This window comes from Anser brachyrhynchus, assembly GCF_964034855.1.
Source record: "Anser brachyrhynchus genome assembly, chromosome: 4".
In the NCBI taxonomy this organism is placed as follows: Eukaryota; Metazoa; Chordata; class Aves; order Anseriformes; family Anatidae; genus Anser; species Anser brachyrhynchus.
The window spans coordinates 6,549,388-6,569,961 of record NC_137698.1 but is presented as its reverse complement, the minus strand read 5'-3'; the positions used below and the strand labels follow the sequence as shown (position 1 = coordinate 6,569,961).

General features: G+C 39.6%; 1 protein-coding gene across 2 annotated transcripts in view; it reads left to right on the top strand.

Annotated features, from left to right (window-relative positions):
- The window catches only part of NFKB1 (nuclear factor kappa B subunit 1), a 58,133-nt gene that overhangs the window by 18,200 nt on the left and 19,359 nt on the right, over window positions 1-20,574 (top strand). Inside the window, exons 4-9 of one of the 2 annotated variants that reach the window (XM_080590631.1) lie at window positions 4,088-4,125; window positions 6,594-6,692; window positions 13,673-13,821; window positions 15,289-15,452; window positions 16,712-16,870; window positions 18,777-18,881. In XM_080590631.1, the coding sequence (XP_080446757.1) occupies window positions 4,088-4,125; window positions 6,594-6,692; window positions 13,673-13,821; window positions 15,289-15,452; window positions 16,712-16,870; window positions 18,777-18,881 (714 nt within the window). Of the gene's footprint in view, window positions 1-4,084; window positions 4,126-6,593; window positions 6,693-13,672; window positions 13,822-15,288; window positions 15,453-16,711; window positions 16,871-18,776; window positions 18,882-20,574 lie in introns of both variants that reach the window. The other variant, XM_080590630.1, reaches the window with a different exon arrangement.

The following is a 20,574-nucleotide window of genomic DNA, read 5'->3' as shown; positions in this document are numbered from 1 at the left end:
CCAGCCCTCTGATCATCCTCGTGGCTCTCCTCTGCCATAGACCTGCTCTAACAGGTCTATGTCTACAACAGGCCTTAAGGAAGGATAAGAGACTAGATCTGGAGTCTGAGCTTTTAGCAGCAAGGTACCACTTCCAGGATGGACACAAGAGAGTTGGTATTGGGTTTTATAACCAAGACCTAGAGGCTGAGAGTGGTTTCATCCATATCCACTGGGTAAAACAGCACGCAATTACAAGGGCAGGATGCAATATAGCTGCCTATATCCTCCCAACCTCACAAACTCTTGACTTGGCTGTGGTGGAAAGAGCACACCTCAGTGGGTGCTCCTTTGGGAATTGTGTGCGCAGGGTGAGGCCTGTCAAGAGGAAGAAAGAATGTAAGCGGTGGGAGTGTCAAGATGCAGGAGGGCCTCTGACTCAGACAGGAAGGAAAATGAAGAAATGTAGCAGTTGGAGAAGATGTGGGGAAGTGCGACTGTGAGTCAGGCTGGAGGGGAGGCAGCGGGATGTGAGCTGGCCTGTGGCAAGCGAGGCGAGAAGACAGAAAAGGAAGCATTGAAGAGTATCAGGATGTGGCATTCTGCACCAAACCCCCTCCAGGCTGGAGGACTGCATGACCGAGTTGCCGTTCATAGCCCTCCTGGTTGTGCAGCAGTGCCAGGCAAGTCGTGAGCAGTCTCATGTCAAAACTCGGCTCTTGGCAGCTGTGGGAGTCATCCCTGTGTGGAGGCCAACTCCGTGACTGTATGCTGCTTCAGCCTCTCTGGGGCAAACGTGGAGCTCAAGCTGTGTGTTTAGTAGTGTTCCTCCTTCTGCTTGTGTAACTCTTAAAGGGGGGTTCCTCACCAACAACTTGACCAGCCTAGAACAGAGGTGCAAAAGGTCGTCACAAACCTCGTCATTATACGTGCCATTTACAAGGTGTACATCTTCAGCTTCCTGCCATCTGCTTAGACCAGACATGCCTACTAATAGAAATCAACTATTAAAAACTTCCCTGTGCAAAACACCTTGGTTTATTTCACATTCCCCCTCCTGGGGAAAAGATTTGAGAGAGGGAGAGGAAGAGACAGAGAAGGGACCACACAGCAAATGTTAGGCTGTCTGTCTAACGTACTTCTGGAAAGTATTCAGAGCTTAGGGAAGACAGCTGGATGAGACCTTTGCGAAGCAAAATCCATTTCATAGTCAAAATAATATGTCACTTAGGCTTGAAAGTTACCTTTAATATTTCTGCTTTATTTCTAGATAGCATTTCTGGTATAATCAAGTGCCTTGTATTAGTGTGCCTTCTCTGTCCACTTACTCAGATCTGCTTCAAATGCTGTACCAGAGAATTACTTAGTCGTAAGAAAAGAGAAAATGTTTATTCATAAAATCCAAAGGCTAAAATAAGACCTTGCAAAGCTTTGTCTTTAATACATGGGTATATGATCAGTTAATGTCTATTACCACTGATTAATGATAGCAGACTGCACCCTTTTTTGCACTTTCTTAGTATTGGTATGTAAAATACTTTATTTTTTAATATATCTGTATGCTTTTTAGAAGTTTTTTTCCCAAGGGGGCATTAGTACTACTGTCCTAAGTTTTCCATTTTCCAGAGTTTTCACAAATGCCATGCAAGGTGAAACCGTCTCAGTAGTACAAACAATTCCCCTTGAGCTTTCCACTAGGCCAATATAATGGAAATCCCTCTCTTAGGACTTTGAACTCCCTCATGCGGAGGAAAGTCTTGAACCTGGGTCTGCTGCATCCTGGGGGACTGCTGGAACCACGTAGTAGCTTTTGTATAAAAGAGCACTTTGTTTTTCTGGCTCATGCTTAAGAGGGAGCAGTAAGGTTTTGTGCCGATTCTAATCACAAGTATATGCCTTGAAAGTGAATTCCTAAGGGGAAGACAGCCGAAGAACAACTGCTTGGCAGGCCCTGACCTGGAGGCTTGGTTGAGAGTTGAGCTACGCGGTTGTATTTAAAGTGAATTGCTTCTGCCAGTGCCCAGAAGATACAAGGCCTCTGGATTGTTAAAGTATAAAATGTTAGGTGCCTAATGCATGGAGAGAGTTAGAGATCTGTGAACAGCGGTCTTACATTCAAGTGCCAGTATCATGCTTAAACTCAACTTTACTCATCTTGACTCCATGTTAGTCAGAAAAAAGAGCATAAAACCACACTAAAACTAATTAATTAATCTACATCTTTTAAACTTTCTAAAGCCCAAAATGTTTTTCCTGATTTCTAGTGTAAAGTAATGTGTGTATGGTCTTGAAGCAGTTGCTTTACATGACTTTAAAGATTTTAATTGTAGCACTGTTTACTTTTTCACAGGAAGAGTGTTGGATTTGGGAACTAAATTATCTTTTTATGTGAAATTGTTGTGACTGGCATTTGCAATGGACCTTTAGCATGAAGTTAATTCAGTTTTGCTGACTCTGACAGCAAAATAATAATTCTATCTGTTAGCATATTTATCAAAACTTTTCATTTTGAGAGTAATCAGTTACGAACTGTGTTGTCTGAGGACGTGAAGGTCTCTTTTATTAAAGTTGTATTGAGGAGCAGAGGACACACTGTGATACTGCAAATTGTAAATGAATTAATCCTCTGCCATTTTTAATTATCAGTGGACACTGAAGTTGAAGCAAGCATGTCGTTCTGTGCTCAAGCCAAGTACTACCTGGTTGAGGTAGCTGGATAGCATGGTACTTGCAGGTGGTACAGATGTTCAGAGGCTGACCATACCTTTTCGTGGATGCTGGCAAGGCACAATATGCTTTTTTTTTGCTTTCAGGCCCTGCTGTATAGATGTAGCTTGTCTCTTCTGGAGGTTTCATGTGTCCCAGTGAGCTTGCTAGATTCCTCAGCATGAATAGCTTCAGCAGGGTATAAGTGATGATGCATAAACTCAACAGGAATATAGCTGGCAATATATTGTGCAGGCATTCACAGTGAAGCTGTCATTTGGGGTCTGCTTTGATAACAACTGATTTTTTAGCATTGAAACCCAAATCCTCTTCTTTGCTTGTCAAGAGACAGGAAGGAAATTATACCTCGCAGAACTGTTGTTTTCAGCCTCAGGAATAGCTTGCATTTGAAGAGGCGTTTCACACCCATCCACCTAGAGAGCTTTCCTCCTCTCTGTGTAAATAATCCAATTGATCAGAGTTGGAGCTTCCTTTGACGAGGTGATTAATTCTGAGCTCTGGTGGCACGGAGTTCTCATTGGATTTAGGGTCTGCTCGAAGGCTATTTAAACTGGTGCGTTTTGAATGAGGTTTGTGTTGTGAAGTTAGCTAAGATTCAGGGAATAGTGCAAGGTTTCAAGTTGTTGAAGCTAATAAGCCTTCTTTGAAAAAACAATCAGAATTTCTTAGAACATAACCCAGTGTGTCAGCAACATGCACAAAGATGGATTTCATTAAAGAGTCTGCATATAGTCAAATAGAGTGTGCTCAATGTTTTAGAGGCACAGCAGAGCAGTATATTTAGAAGTACATTTGAAATTATCGAAAGAATGTAAATGGTTTAGTCTCCTCAGTTCCATTTTTTAAAGCAGCTCTGACTGTTAGGACATGTTGAGACAGCTTGAATTCCTCCTATATTCCCATACCTCAGAGCTACCGATTGGCTCTCAACTTTCAAAAGCACCTAGTTGGTAGGAAGCCCCAGGGCCAAGGCTTGTGAATATAGTCTTTAGAGCCCAAGGGGTTTAAATACAAAAGTTAACCTTAGCTCAAGAAGGCCAGGCAGCTCATCCGTGGCAAGGAGAGGATCCAATTTTTACTCACTGCTCAGAGTCTTAACTGGGTGATCTGAATTACTCCTTTAGGTCCTCTGAGCTAAAAGTAGCTTTTGTTATTTAATCAATCCCTTCTTACTCCAGTGGTCTTGGTAAAGGTTACAAATGGTAGACTCCCAACTGATAAATTAGTTATTAGAATTTTACGTAAGTTCTGAAGATACGTGGGTGCTTTCAAAAAATTTCAAGACATTCAAGGATATCCATTTTATCCCTGTAACTTATGTTTCATTGTAATAGGAATATAATTTGCATTATGACATTTCTTCTTTCTTTTATGTTAGCAGACGGACCTTATCTTCAAATCATTGAGCAGCCAAAACAGGTAAGAACACTACATTTTGAAAATCTTTAGGATAGCTATGTCACTATGTTCAGCTTTGAATAAAGCTATGACTTAAGATGAGAGAGAAGGGTTGAAGAGGTTAAACTTAATAACAAATATGGCATTTAACCATGAGCAGTTTTTCCTCTCACTTTTGTAGTTAAATCGTTTCCTGTTTTGTTCTGTCTTCATCTCTGTGTCTCTTTGGAAGTGTCATAAGACAAAAAAAAAATGGAGGGTTTTAAAAAATGTCTTGCTAAATATAGACTTGTCATCTTAGAAATGAGTGTTATAGTACCCCAGGATTTTGAAACGTAAATTCGTAGACCAATCATGGGAGTTTTTTATAATTTGTTTCATGTTTCTTGAAAGATGTGAAAGAAAAAAATCCAAACATTTCATTCCGTTCCCAGAAGTTACAGGAAGTTTTGACTTGTGTTTTGTCATCATGAAGAAATCCTGTTGTCCTTTGAGATTCCTTTTATCACAGTTGGCTTTTCTGAATAACCCAAGACAAATGAAGATAAATACTTGAAAGTAACTTTTTTTGGTGACTCAGTAGCGAACGTTCACTTATGCTGCTCTGATAGTGTCAGTTTCATCCTAATGTACTGGTTATTATTCATGCAACTGAAGTACAAAGTAATTCTGGCTGGTGGCATCAGCAATTACAAGTATTCCTCCTTAAGCTGTTACAGTACAAAGTCCTTTTTTTTGCCTCTCCCACGTAGTTGCATAAAATCCTACATTATGCAGCTGTTAAGTAGATGGTTGTCTAGAAGCCATTCTGTCCTCTGCTTGGTCTTCTGCAAACGCATGTCACAATCCAGTCACTCTTCTAGGGGACTGTAGAGAACATCTGTTTCAGGCACACACTAAGGACATTTTTATACTTGAGCATCCCTATGGGAACAGGCGACACTTAAGTGTCTTATGTGAAACAGCAATGTACTGTGAACACTTGGAAGAATATGCTGCCTCTTCCTTGTTTTAGATTATCACAAATTAGGCCACGTCTTTGCATGGCAGAGCCTATAGTGTGCAGTGCCTAAAGAGAAACCACCCTTTTCCATACATGACATCTCCACAAGCAGCTCTTTAGTGGAATGGCATGTGGCAAGCTGAGCGATGGTTTATAACAGGGTAATGAGGGTGATCCATAGGCGGTGCTGTGACCGTGTTCTTTTTAGGAGCAAAGAGACAGTGGGGGAGAGTAGGACTGTATGTGTCAAAACACAGCTGCCATAGGAAGGGCAATAGGCTGGGGAAGGCCACTCGGATGTCTGCTGTACCTGTTGGGCGTAACGCATAAGAGGTGAAGAGAGACTGGGTTGTCCCTGGCATCATGACTGTGGAATTTGCTTTTCCTTCTGGACGACTTGAGTACAAGCTCATCATAGTTGGGCACTTCACTTGCAATACACTTGGTCACTTGGTCACCATAGGAAGGCAAATATATGATTTAGGATTAATTACACTGTCTGATCAGCATCTGAACAAAAGACAGACCTTTCCATTTGCTTGGGAGATATGTTCTTAAACTGAAAAGGCTTTGTTTAGTGAGATAGATATTGAAGCTAATGATTACAGAGTAATTTTTTGAGACGTTCACTGTCAGCTAATACAGACTTCAAATTCAGAGCTGCCTACTATTGCAGTCCGAATGATCCTTGAAGGATACAACACTTACCTGGTGCTATTTGAACAGACACATCGGGAGGCCTGTATAAGACAGGGACTTTGCCAGAAATTGCAGGACTGTGGAGTAGGTCTGAAAGTATTCAAAGGTGGGGGCCATATAAAACAGCATAGCTAAGTAGAGTTACCAAGTACATTTGCTTAAGAGTTGCATCTTCTGTACAGTGTAGAATACTTAGTAAAGCAAAGGGAATATAATTTCCTGTAATAACAAAGACATCCATGGACGTTTGTACTCTAGAGCGGTTGCTACTTGGTCATTCAATGTCCCCTGAATCTTTTGTGCTGCCTCTGGACTCTTCTCAGGGATACAGCTTTCCCATGCTTTTCCTACAAGGAGGAAGGATTTCTGTTTCATCCATGCTCTTTTTTCTGTGGTGCTGTGTACTTCCCTGATTGGTTGCAACCCTCTCTACCTAGCAGCTATTGTGGGAGAAAGAGCAACAGTTCTTACATTCTGTCTTTTAATTTTTATCTTGTTTTGAGAGTATAAATAGATCTCTGCCTCAAAATATCTGCACTTACTGAAAGAAGAATATCTGGTTGTTGCTAATGTGTAAGAGTGAGAATAGGACAATTTCTCTGGAGCTACAGTTCAGTGGTGCTTTGTCAACCATTGCTCAGACAACATTTATGGGATGAGCAGTTGTAACTACTGTTTGTGGGCAAGTCGTGTGTGTGTGTGTGTATGCATGCACATGTGCATGTGCTGTCTTTTTTCAGTTTTGTTTTTAAAGAGCTTTCAAGTTTCTTTTCCTTTATTTCCACAGAGGGGTTTTCGATTCCGATACGTATGCGAAGGGCCTTCACATGGCGGACTTCCTGGTGCTTCCAGTGAAAAGAACAAAAAATCATTCCCTCAAGTCAAAGTAAGAACATAAAACTTTAATATTTTGCAAGCTGAATGCAAGTGCATGTAGGACCTTACTGCAAATCAACACACTTTTGTATGAAATTACTCTGACTGGCTGCACTTCAATTCCCACTTTAAAAGTGAAATTGATTTTAAAAAGCAAGTAGTTTTCAGATTTGTGGAGATACTTTGGCACCATACTTATTTGCTAGCAGTTAAGCAGTAAGCTTTCCTACATCTACCACCTCGCTGTCCTTGTGCACACCAATGGAGCTCTTCTGAAAGGTGCAGTTTCAGTATAATGTAAGGCCTAAGATGGTCAGTCACACCACTACCAGCACAATGCTAGAGTCCAGTCACTTATTCCAGTTCAGTCTAAAATGCTATCTACCAAGTTTTCCTTCCTTTTCTATTCATGTTACTCCTTACTCTAGGGTATTGAGTCCTTAAGTTCTTAAGGACTTCATCAAGATTACTTGAAAATCAACAGAAATTTTGTCATTTTAACAGGAGCAGCATTGTGTTCAGGAGTTCGCTGAATCTCTTTCTTTTATTCCAGGAAAAATTCAAGCATGTTAATCAAAGAAACATTCTGTGCTAGCACAATATGGAGATTATAACAGTGATGATTAATCATTCTAGGATTAGGGATGAACTTTCTTTGCCTAAGGTTCTTGCAGCAAATTCTTTCTGCATAGAAGTGGGGAAAAGATGCATCGTGTTTTCTGCATTTTTTTGAACTTAATGAACTCTCAGTCATGTCGCTGTGTTATGTCTTTGATGAACTTATTGCGCTAGAGATTGTCTCATGAGGAGCAGGGTTAATATTTTTTAATTCTGGTGTTGTATTTTACTCCATTACAGGGAGATAAGGGCATGGAAGGCTGGCAAGCAGTTAGCAGTTAGCATCTGGACTAGGCCTTGATGTGTGCCACTCATTAGCTTTCCCTGTTGTATGCGTGTAGTTCTTTTGCAGTTCTTGAGAAAGAGTAGAGTTTGGAACAGTTGCATGTCCATAATGAATCAGTATGAGCATGACTCAACGGAAAATAATCAGCATTGGCTGAGTTAGCCTAGGGGGTGTTAGTCTGGCAAATTGAGAAGAGGCTGAAAAAGCTGATTTCATGTAGCCTTGCAAAACTGTTATGAAAAATTACCAGCCCAGGCAAAGAATCTACTTGCTTTTCCCTTTCCTATTGTGACGATAATGATGAACCATTGAATAAAACTTTACTGGTATGTTCAAATAAAAAGAATGTACCTCAGTTGTTGAGCCAGATCGTTGGATTCCAATTCCATCTGTATTGATGATTAATACAAATAATTATCAGTTGTTATTGATGATACTTGTTATGTTACTGTATTTCCCAAAGGTGTGATGGGACACAAAATAGCACAACGAGATAAGCAATGAGGAGTTCTATAGGGAATGGAATTTCTCCGTGGAAAAACTAGAAAGCAAAATGTTCTTTGGCTTTCCATCAAACCTGGTTTCATTGATCATCAGATTTTAATTTCATCTAAAGCTCCCCCAACACACACGTGTCCCTTCCCCTCCCTTCCTCTCGTCCTACTGTGCGCATCTGGTTTTTTTCTAGTACAAATCCCCACATGGCAACACCTGCTGGGAGAGGCTGGCAAAGGAACACAACAAGTAAATTCCTCAAGGCCATTGCTTGTTAGTGCTTGTTCTCGATTCAAGTGGTGCCAGTAAAGACAGAACCGTTTCACACCTTTTCCTGTAAGTCTCTCCTGTGTTTTGTCAAAGGGTGCTCACCTTGTTGTAAATGAGGCAAGCACAGTTGAAGATTACTGTATTTTATTTTATTTTTACAATTATGTCAAGGCTTTCACTGTAAACCTCCATTTGTTGATCATGGTGATACAAAAGGGCAGTAGTGTGAGCATTGGCTGTTCTGTAAAAAGGAGGCTTTGTGACAGATCTTTAAACCTTGGCCATGGGGTGGGTGGTCAGTGCAGCTCGCACCAGGGTCTCTCTTGTGCTTGGCCAACTCTGCACAGGAAGCTGATGCAATTTACCAGTAGCCACCATGGGATGTTCTGAAAATACACGTCTTCAGTGCACTAAAAAGCACTGCAGTCTCCCTACCCACTTTTGTTAGTATTATGGGTTAAAAGCCTAAAGAAAAACATGTATCTGATATGACTGCTTGCATAATGTGGACTATTGAACCTCACCCTTTTTTTTTCCTGCACCTACTCCCTAACTTCCAGCTGAGCTGGAAAGCATAGAGATGTGTCTTTCATTTCCAGTGCTGAAGACTTTGCCATGTCTCTAAGCAAGATGTTTTGGTAGTTAATTACATATTTAACCACCTCCTGTAGAGCATATTAGGAGATGGTATACACCAGGAGTTAGTGCAGCAGTTCTACAGTGCCAGCGAGTCTTTGCACTTGAGACAAATCTGTACTGGCTGGCAACTTGGAATTGATTTAAAAACTCTTGTTTTAACAGCACAGTAGCACAGTCATAGCAAATGGAGTCCACTTACCAGTAGTATATTTCCTGTAATATCAAAAATAGGATTCATTCAACTTCATACTTTAGGGCCTTTTATTCCTTTGTTTACTGCCATCTTTGCTAATAGTAGTCTTAATGTTATGTACAAAACATGTTGTGTTTTTAGAGGATTTAGTGGATTTTATATAACTTTGCAGAGGAGCTGCAGATATTGAACATACTATAATGAAGGAAGATTTCATGGCAAGCCACCTAAAATTCTCCGGTTTAAATTTCATTTCCGTCTGCTTGATGAAAGTAACACTAGAAAATTGAGTCTATCTAAAATACCATCTAGAACAGCTGAAATTAAAGCTTTTGAGCTGTTTCCTCATAATTTGCTTGTTGTCCAGGTAAAAAACAGTTGTATTTCTGTAGTTGGATATAGTTATTCTATATCCAAATAACAACAGATTTGCTCTCCCAAAGCTCTCTAAAGAGTTTTAGAACAACAACAACAAAAAAAGAGAACCACCAAAAGAACAAAACTGGATTGTCTGATATTATCAGCAGCTCACTGAATAAGTTGCTTGTTTTTATGCATTTGGAAAACTGCCAGACAACTTCCATAGAATATTTCCACTCACCTTTTTACACATTTACTATGTATGTCCTGATCTTGCATACTGGTGTTAGTGTATTCATGTTTGACACTGAAGTGCTTGATCCAGTTTTGGGTGTGAAAATAATTTGCTGAAAATAGCGGTGTGAAGGAAATGTCCTGAGTTTTCATCTCCTTGGGGGCAAATCTACATGGGTGGCTGCAAACAAATTCACGTTGCCTATTCTGTGAGCTGGATGTAAATGAGTTCCAGCCCAGAGGCTGGGTTACCACTATTGCTCAGAGATGTGCCCAAGCTAATGAGCGCTGTCTCTCTGCCGATGAGTCTGGACATAGTGCAGTTCAGCTTGTGAATCAAAGCCGAGTACCAGTTAGGCAGTCCCGAGCCCAGGCGCCCAAACAGGAGCACTGCCCATCCAGACATGTCCTTGGGCTATATCCTAAATTATGCCTCAATTTGGAGATAAGCTTTTTTATTGAAATCAGGGGGATTTCAGCACCTACTTCAAGTTCAGGAGGAAAATCTGGAAAATTAGGCAAGTTATTTACTTGATGAACTTTCTTGTTGAAGAGAGGAGCAACATACTTGCTTTTTTTTCCCTATAGAAATTAAGTTGTGGAGTGATAGATCACTGATTACGGGTTAAAGATTAATTCATTCAATGGCCAAGAAAAGAAATATTCACTAGTCAAAAACGAGCAGATTTTTTGTTATAAATCTTTAATGCCCCTTAAAAACCTGCACTGAACCAATTCAACCAAAGCTAAATTCAGGGAGATTTGTGCTTTTTACTGCCGTGGCTAGTTTGGCTGAATATGGAGTACTGGGGCCCTGTACTTGGGCTCCTAAGGCAGTGCACCAAAGTCCGTATTTTTGGTGTAAGAGCGACCTCAGATTCAGAGGATCAAAAGATCTACAACTCCCATTGATTTAAGTTACTTTACATTGTTTGTTCTTAGGTGGCCTAAAGGTCTTGGGTCTATGTAAGTATTCAGTTGCCTAAACAGTTCCTAACAAGCCTGAAATGTCTTGTCTTAAACTGGCAATTGAAAAAAAAAAATAATGCTGTTCTCTGAAAACATGGCATTTATGAAGAGTGAGTGATGCCTCATCTGTGGAACACTTTTTGTATGTGAGTATTTAAGGCAGCACTGGTCATACTCAAAAGGTCAGGCAGGATTGGGGATGTAGCTGCTATAACAAAGTGATTAGAAAGAGAAATAGATATTTTTATCATTGCTGGTTTTGTATGTTTCACATGGTCCTTTCCATCATTTGCTTTCTTTAGTTAACTGCTTGGTTTCACTTCTTGCTTGTACGAGTAACTCAAAAAAACATCTTTCAAGTAGAAAAATGTTTTTCTACAAGTTTTTTTATAAGTTTTAGAAAGTATAAAAAACTGGTTGGGGTCTGGATCTCAGGAAGATGTGAAATAACTGAAAAACCTTTCAACTCTTGTTTTGAAATTGACTCAATTTCAAGTTCACAGGGTCCTCTTAATCTCTCAGACAAATCTCTCTCAAACAGGAACAGCAGATAAATGTGAGCCTGCAGCATTTTAACTTTATCAGATTAGATCAATTGAATGCTGCTTCAGTACAGGATGTAATCAAGTATTACAGCTATGCTCTTCCCAGGAACTCCTTATTTTCTTTTTTTTTCCCAATCTTTAATTTGGTGTTCAGTAGCTAGTTTTTCAGATCACAGGTCTGATTTCGAGTGATACAGCTCCCAAACGCTATCTCCTCATATTGTGTATGTGTTTTCCTGTCAACACCATAATCATTGGGTTTCTGTATGGGTATTCATCACTGTAATATACTCTCTACCTCCTAACACCTTTACATGAAGGAAAAGGTGATAGTTATTAATATATCTTAATAGCAGAAAAAAAATAGGTTATTCTGAAGTTGTGGTATCAATGATTCAAGGACCCAAAAATGATTTCAGGCTTAGTTTATGTTATATAAGGCTGGTTAACCAATGGGACTATTTTGTTGGCCACTGAGATAATCTGGATATCTCAAAATCAAGTAGGAAATACTGTCTGTAAGACATACAGGTAGGAAACAGTTCAAGGACATCCTATAGCCTCTGCTGCATAGGATGTCAGACTAGATGACGAAAATAGTCCTTTCTTGTCTAATGACCTATATAAGGTATTACGTTTTAAGAACTCTTTTGTTTTTCCCCTGAGAGAGACTACAAAGATCATGCTGAGCTGAGTAACAGGGGGAGATTGCAATCTGGTTACCACTGCAGTTATATGTTCTGCTTTCAGAGGCTGGAAAGTCCTTGACGTGCAGCAGTCCTACCTACAGTTTCACTGTGGTTTCTACAGCTGATGAAGGATTGTCTTGAACTTTTCTGATGTGATACAAGAACATGCGTGTTACTCATAATGAATATAACACTATAGATGTGCTGGGAACTTTATAGCAGGGAAAGGCTTGTTTAATGAGGGAAGAAAAGAAAATATTTTTTAAAAAGCCCCTCTCTCAGCCTTAATTGTAGTAATGAAGGTGATATGTGGCATAAAACATAATCATTTTTATTTTCACGTCACTTTGTGAAAGTTGCACAGGGATTCTTGCATTTTCTCACTGCTGATAATTGGGGAAATGGTGAAGGAGTGATTATTCGGTGTCTTTGTGCAGTTTCAGTCCAGGAGAGGTTAGAATTTGGGAACAGGAGAAAGCATGAGTACCCTGTGCTTCATATTTCAGAAAGCAACACTTGCAAAATCCACATTAATACAGTATTATACAGTTACCTTGCAGGCAGTGAGTAATGAGAATACTTTTGCACACCTGTTCCTCCTGGAACACCTTTTTCATAGTTTGGGTGGTTTTGTTTTTTTTTTTTTTGCTTTTAGCAGCGAATAGGAAGACGGTGAAGGCACACGTTGTATATATGCAGAGTGTTTCAACTATGATGGAAGGGATTCAAGAGAGGGGTTAAATGGAGTGAAGGAAGGTGGCAGGACTTAGTAATGTGGTGAAATCGTGGCAATCCCCGGTTATCTGCATTTTATCAACAGTATAACCTTAAGTATTCAGTTCATCACCGATTCATCACTTTAATGTTTATCGTGATCCTTTAATACCTTGGTTGATTAGATCTATAAGCTGCTGTAATACAAAGAACTTTGCCTCGGGCACATTAGAAGAAAAATTAGAGGAGGAGGGAAAAAAACAACATTGATAAAAGGGTTAATTAAGTGAATTGGAAGGGAAGGTAATGTTTGCTTTTTAAAGTGAGATAATTTTATATTTGGCATAATTTGAAAATGATGCATAACCGATAACCGAGTTGAAGAGTATTACTTATGAGGAAAGAAAATAATGTTTGAATAACATATGTAAAGCAACTAACTTACCAAAATGATATATTGTTAGTAATTTTAGGGGTTTTTTTGAAGCATTACTTGACATCACAATTTTAAAAGCTATTAAAAATGTATGATGATTAGAAACTATAATGAAGGAAAAAAAGCTTCATAGTCCTCCAGAGTGCCTCCTAAGGCACTCAGTTTATCATAACTGACTAACAATGTCTATTGTGAATTTAATGTACTAATTGAAGTTTAAGGAGAGCAATGTAGCATAACTGGCTAGAATGTAAAACTGGTGTTCATGATTTGGGAAACAGGTCGCTCTCCCTTACATTTGTCTTATTTCTTAACTTTTTTGTCACCACTGTTGCCATTTGTACATTAACTTGAATTACAAAAAAAGTGTTGACTTTGTGATGATCTGTTGCTGTTATTTTGTCACTTGGAATTCATGAGAAGACACATTCACTTTTCTCCTATGTAAGCTTGATTGTACTTAGCTGACAGAAAACACTCAACTGGAATCATTGCTTGTTCCATCTTTAAAAAAATAATAACGATTTAATCTTTATTTACAGATTTGCAATTATGTTGGACCTGCAAAAGTAATTGTCCAGTTAGTTACTAACGGGAAATACGTCCACTTGCATGCTCACAGCTTGGTGGGTAAATTTTGTGAAGATGGAGTATGCACAGTTAATGCAGGACCTAAAGATATGGTTGTAGGGTAAGTCTGTCAAATATATTTGTAAAACTGAACTAAGGTAGAGAGAATCAATTAGAAACACTATAAGAAGCAATACAAAATTTCTACTAATAAGCAGCTAAGTGGAGCGCTAGTCTTCATGCTCTAATGTGTGCTTTGTATGTTAAACAGAAAAATAGACTAGGTTTCTGTTTTACCTCTTTAGAATATGGCCTAGGCAGGCCAAATAGATTAGAGCAAATAATTTTCAGTTAGAATTTGTAGAATTTTGGTCTCTCGATGTGCAATCCAAATTTGTACTGCAAGCTCATTCTTTAAAATGTAAGTAGGTTTTTTCGGAAAGACCGGACCGTAATGTTACTGAACAAAAGTTTTTGTTACCTTTTTGATCAATATTTTACCATCACTGAAATACACCAATAGGAATGTAGCGAAGAGAAAAGCATTAAGAAAATGAAGTTAGTAAATTTGAAATTAATGCAAGACAGGTATAAACATGAAAATACTAAATGAGTCAAACTTTTTAAGTTTAAAGCAGTAAGATTATAGTGAAATTGTAGTTGGTCTGTTCTTGTTTAATTTAAAAGAGTAATTGTTTATATCAGTAAATGGAACTCAGGCTCCTGTCTACGTTTTCAGGCTTAGATCAGGTTTCATGCTGGCTGTGAGTTTTAGTTCTGTGATCTCAAGAATGTCTTTGTTGGTGAAGAAGAAGAAGTTTAAAAAGCTGAGGAGGTTGGAAGAGAGAGATTCTTTTAAACTGTAACTTTTGATGTCCAAGCCCAGCGCACTAACTTTACCAAGCACGGCAATTTAAATAGCTTTATTTGAAATGCTCCTTTTCATCTTGAAAAGTTTGGCTCATTTCCTAACCTGTCTTGTTTTTCATCAGATGTTTAGAAACAGCTTTCGTATCCTCAATTGACCCGTATGAAAATTGAGTTATTGTCTTGTTTTCATACTTCCAGATCTAATTGATTTTTGAATGTGCCAGGAGATTTTTACAAAAGCATATTTTGTATTATGGAAATTTTCATTCAGAGATACCTGAAGTGTCTCGCTGAAAGCCCAGAGCCCAGCCTAAAACATTTTCTTTGGAAAACTTACACTGTTTTTAGCTTGCTCTCTAAGTCAGTTTGAACTGACCAAACTTCTTCTGATCAATTGTTTGCTTTGCGTAACAGCCATAAAATTACATATTAATGACAGAGCAAACAAAGTGTGACAAGCAGATTTTCAAAGGTTTTCTTAGTTGCTTCCACAGTGTAAGTCTGAAAACTAATAGATTACCTCTTATGCCATGGGAAAGTCCTGTGCAGCCATATGATCATTGCCATATGATGGTATACGTTTTACATGCTTTTCAAGGTTGGCTGAAATTTTCATGCTGGAGTTCAGTGGAGCAGCTTCCTCTGGTAAGAGAGACTGCCTGCTGCAGGTTTGGCATAAGACATTAAGAAAATATTTCTCTCAATCAAAATTTGTCAGGTTTGCAAACCTTGGAATACTTCATGTCACAAAGAAGAAGGTGTTTGAAACTCTGGAAACACGCATGATAGATGCTTGCAAAAAAGGATACAACCCAGGACTCTTGGTGCATCCTGAACTTGGCTATCTGCAGGCAGAAGGATGCGGAGACAGACAGCTAACTGGTATGTGGAAATGGTGGCCTGGTTTTAATAGGTCTTTTACTATAAAACAGACTTAGCTTCTGAAAATGCAGATTCTTAGCCAGAAAAAGGTCCTGGGTAGGAAAACAGCCTATGGCTATGTGCTTGTTGTGTATTGTTGCTGTGTTTTAGGAAATCTGAAAGTTTTTGCTGTTAACATGCACATGAGTACAGAACAAATTTCTTCCATAGCTGCCTGTACCCTCCTCGACACCTGTATTTCGTTGCTCTTATCCTGTCTAGTAAGCTTATAAATAGAGTCATTTTGTGTTATCGCTGTGCAACATGATATCACAGAATCACAGAACTGTAGGGGTTGGAAGGGACCTCGAAAGATCATCGGGTCCAACCCCCCTGCCAAAGCAGGTTCCTTAGAGCAGGCTGCCCAGGTAGGTGTCCAGATGGGCCTTGAATATCTCCAGAGAAGGAGACTCCACAACCTCCCTGGGCAGCCTGTTCCAGTGCTCCGTCACCCTCATCGTGAAGAAGTTCTTTCGCATGTTGGTGTGGAACTTCCTGTGCGCAATTTTGTGGCCATTACCCTTTGTCCTTTCCCCACAAACCACTGAAAAGAGGATGGCCAAATCCCTCTGTCTCCCACACTTCAGGTATTTATAAACATTGATAAGATCCCCTCTCAGTCTTCTTTTCTCCAGGCTGAACAGACCCAGGTCTCTCAGCCTTTCTTCATAGGGAAGATGCTCCAGGCCACATATCATCTTTGTGGCCCTCCGCTGGACTCTTTCCAGGAGATCCCTGTCTTTTTTGTATCGGGGAGCCCAGAACCGGACACATAATATCCTTAAGTAACCATGGAGACTTTCTTTGAGGATACCTGTTTAGTTCAGCTGTGCTCCCTGTAAAACCTGTGGTCTACATTGCTTTCAGGAATCATATAAAGGGGCCAGCCTACTCTTTATCACTTTAATACCTGGCATTCAAATGTCCTTAGGGGCAGCCTCTGTCCTTTTCACAACCTTTTTAAATTGAGAGCAGAAAATAGTCATTTTCTGTATGTCTCTTAATTATATACCTTATCTTAAATAATATCTTACTCACAAACTGCAAGATGAATACAGTATATTGTGAACAGCTCCTCCTCTCTGAATAAAAAGATAGAAGCCGATGGATACTAAATGAAAATGTTTCCTTGCTATTGGTGCTTTTTGATAGTAATGTTTGGAAAATGCACAGTCCCCCACCCTTTGTGTTAATTTGTGTGTGCTATTTGTTGGTTCCAGAACGAGAAAGAGAAATTATTCGTCAGGCAGCAGTACAGCAGACTAAAGAAATGGATCTCAGTGTGGTGCGTCTTATGTTTACAGCCTTTCTCCCCGACAGCAATGGCAGTTTCACACGGAAACTTGATCCTGTTATATCAGATGCAATATATGACAGCAGTAAGTGTATTTGGCTTTAATTACCTTTTCAATAAGGGGCAAGCTTTTTTACATACAAAAATGATATGTAGATACTGCTATAGCTAGGTAGCCCATGGATATTGGCCCCATGTCTATCCAAGTACACATGGTATCATTCTGTTTTTAATAGATATTGATGTAACCCTAAAGGAAGTTTTTATTTTGCTGTTAGCATGTTTAATCCTGCCATCTGTATTGTGAGGATTCTGTAAATTCTTCCTACATTGTGTTTGAATTTTGCAGACTTGTCTTCTTGTTTTCAGTTGCTGTCTGTGGCAAAGCCTTGTCACACAAGATGTGAGGAAAAACTTAACTTTACTTCAGTCTTTCTTGAGAATTACACACTTTTCAGTTTTGCTGGCCATCTGCTTGCCCTTGTTTTCTGAGACTAAAACAACCAGAGTTTTTGATCCATTTATTTCCTCTGGACCCGTCAGTATTTTTATACTTGTGTTACATCTCTCTATTTTCACTTCTCTAAGTGAAACTTTTCACTTTGTTTCTCCTTGTGCCTTTGGATTATACTTACTCATTTCATCTGAACCCTTTCTGCTGCCTGAGTTTTCCTCCTGAGTTTTCCTCCCTGTACCTGTGGGTTGCCACGTTCCTGATAATCATTATTCAATGAGTCAGAAAAAGTACCATTTTCTTTCTTTGTGCAATGGTCGTCAATTTATATGGACAGAGTCTGGATGAAAAGGTATTAAATGCAGCTGTTCTAAAGCTTCTGTAGAGTGTTGCCTGCTATTAGGTGGAGAATGCAGGCCTACTTTGTATTTGTTCACTGTGTGAGAAAACATGATGTCTGATATTCGTATGGCACATGTGTCCCTTATTTTCTGGATGAGAAGACAGTTTTTTCATCTGCAGGTTGAGGTGATTTGCCTAATAGTGTCTTTAAGTAATACTGATTTTCAATACTAGCCATTACAGATTCCATTTGTTTTCTTACTCTTAAGTACATAATGATAGCGAGTATTGGTAAAGCAAAGAGGAAGAGGAGGACAGAGCATCAACAGAGGCAGAGTGTTTATCAAGCCATATAGAAAAACTATTGAAGTTATCCTATCCTTACGAATCTGACCATCAAAATTTTAACTCCAGCTAAGGAGAATAATAGAAAGGGAAAATATGCATGTTTCTGCTGTTTAAGTTGCTACATAGCTTTCATTTGCTAGATTTTTAGCTCCCAAGGTAAACTCTTATCTGTTGATTCCAAAAGATTTTTCCTTTTTTTTTTTTTTCCTAATGTCCTTTTTTGAACCATCCAAGTCTTTTCCACAGAGAGGACACAATTTGTCGCATAATTGTCCATCACACATGATTTAATTATGAGATGATAGCTCTATCTCAAGAACCCATAGGTGTCCATTGATGCCTCTGCATAAGATCTGTGGAGGTGAGCTTTTTGATCGCAGTCTGGTATGTTGGTCAGGGACTGAGGTTGCTTTCAAGTAAGCCACAGTGCAGAGCAAGCATTGCATATTGCATTAGCCTAGTGACTTAAAGGTAACAGCCTTCAGCAGTGTCACATTGCAAAGAAAACAGGAAAGAAAATGTTCTCTTGTAATGCACTCTTGTCATAAAGTTAGTGCTAATGCAGGATGCAGTTCACTGCTCTGTTTTTGTACTAGTGCTGTAATTGTGCAGGAATGGCCAGGGCCTTATTTTATAGTTAACAGTTCACTCAGAGCTTAGAGCACACAAGATTACACCCATAAGATGAAAAACTGTTGATTCATCCTTTTTAAAAGTCATAGACAAATTTAAGTGGGTTGAATTGGTGGCTTGTCTTTCTGTGGCATTTGTGTATTTTTATTTTTACTTCATGTAATCTAAAATTGTTGTGAAGTTAAACATTTTTAAAATCTTTTCCTTTCAATAGAAGCTCCCAATGCCTCCAACTTAAAAATTGTAAGAATGGACAGAACAGCAGGGTGCGTAACAGGAGGGGAAGAGATTTACCTTCTCTGTGACAAGGTTCAGAAAGGTAAGCGTCCTGGGTATTGTAAGGCACACCAGGGGGTTCATCCGGAGTAACACATGAGGCCTGCTGGCCTGCCTTACTATTCTCCTGTTCTGATGGCGCAGCAGGATGTGTAAGTGCTCAGCCTTTCTGGAAGCCAGGCCAGCAGTCCAGAAAATGAATAAATCAAAATAGGCTTGCAAAGCAAATTCAGCGTGTGTTGCCTCCCCAGAGACCATGTGATCAACTTTGTTCTTCTCAAATTTCTGCCCTTCCCATGTTCTATTTTTATTTTTTTTGGGGGGTAATGGGTTCTGGGTGATCTTTGATTCCATTATCTCACACCTGCTCTGAATTATTCTAAAGTTTCTGATTTATTATTAAGTTTCTGACTATAAAGGGTAGGTATGAGCATTCAGTATTAATCACCAATGGGAACTGAATGTTTTCAGTGCTGCTGCTAATAACTTCATTTTTGCGTATATGCTAATGGTAGAGATTACTCAGGGTAAACTGATACTTCTTACACACTTGTTTTAGTAATCTCTGCTCGTGGCTATGAATGTGTCAGGATTGGGCTCTTAATGGTTTATGTGGTTGTTTGTAGTATTTGGGCTGAACTAAAAAGAAAAAAATAAACAAGGAGTGGGGTAAATCCTTTGCATTTTTCAGCTATAGGTGATACCTGGGACTCCCTGGCATAGATTGGATGGCAGAGCAAGTGCCCAGTTCTCACCTGTTTGCAATGAGTCTCTGCTCATGTTGTTAAAATCGTGTTGCTGTTTTCCATTAATGCAGGCTATCCTCTTCCACCTCTCTTTCTTGCCATGTTCTTCTACCAGTTTATCAGAAAAGAGAGAGCACTTTGGAGGCTTTGAAAAAACTGTTTTCTTCAGTAGTGTGTATACCTTCTGCTTTCAGGAGAACTGAGATGAAACATAAATCTTGTGCACAAAATAAATAAATAAAAGTCTGACTCAGTGGAAGCCCCAAGGTGGGGTTTCCCCTCAGCCCTAGTGGGGTTTCCCCTGACCTCACTGCTCTCAGAAACCTCCTGCCTGAAGGAACTTGAGCATGCAGGACAGCAGGACTGGAAGTGGTGGTTCGCAATCTTGAGACTAGCAGGTGGTGGATCAGAGGAAGCAGTCTGCCTGCTCCAAAAGCATGTCCTGCTTCAGTCACCTCACGAGAAAATAGTTTTGCTATTGTTTTTTCTCCTCAGAGGTGCTGGGGAAGGAATATGCGAGTGTGGTATTTCCCAAGCTCTCCTAAAAATTATTAATAAGTAACCAAATAGAGAACGAAAGAAAAGTTGTTTAGAGGAGCAGAAGCCAAATCTCACGTTTATGGTGTGGCCTGTGCTGTGTTTGGGGGGTGAGGGATCGCTGCTGACAAGCTGCTCGCTCACACCTCTGCCGTCTCGCTGAGTCGCAGCTCCGAATGGCGCTCTGCCAGCAGCAAGCGGAACTTGAACTGTGGCACTTCGGGTTTTGCTACAGTTTTTTGAACTGAAACTGCTGGAGGAGAGGGGGTGGTTTCTACAGTTCACGCTTCAAGTTCTCCCCTCCCTACACGCTTGTTCCAAATAAAGCTCCTCTGGAATGTTTGCTAGCCCTTGAATAGGAAGAGGTAGTGAACCTAATTCTCCTTTTACTGCTCAGGAAACAGAGTAACATCAGTCAAGTCATTAGAATCAGGCTGATCTAAAATTGATGTC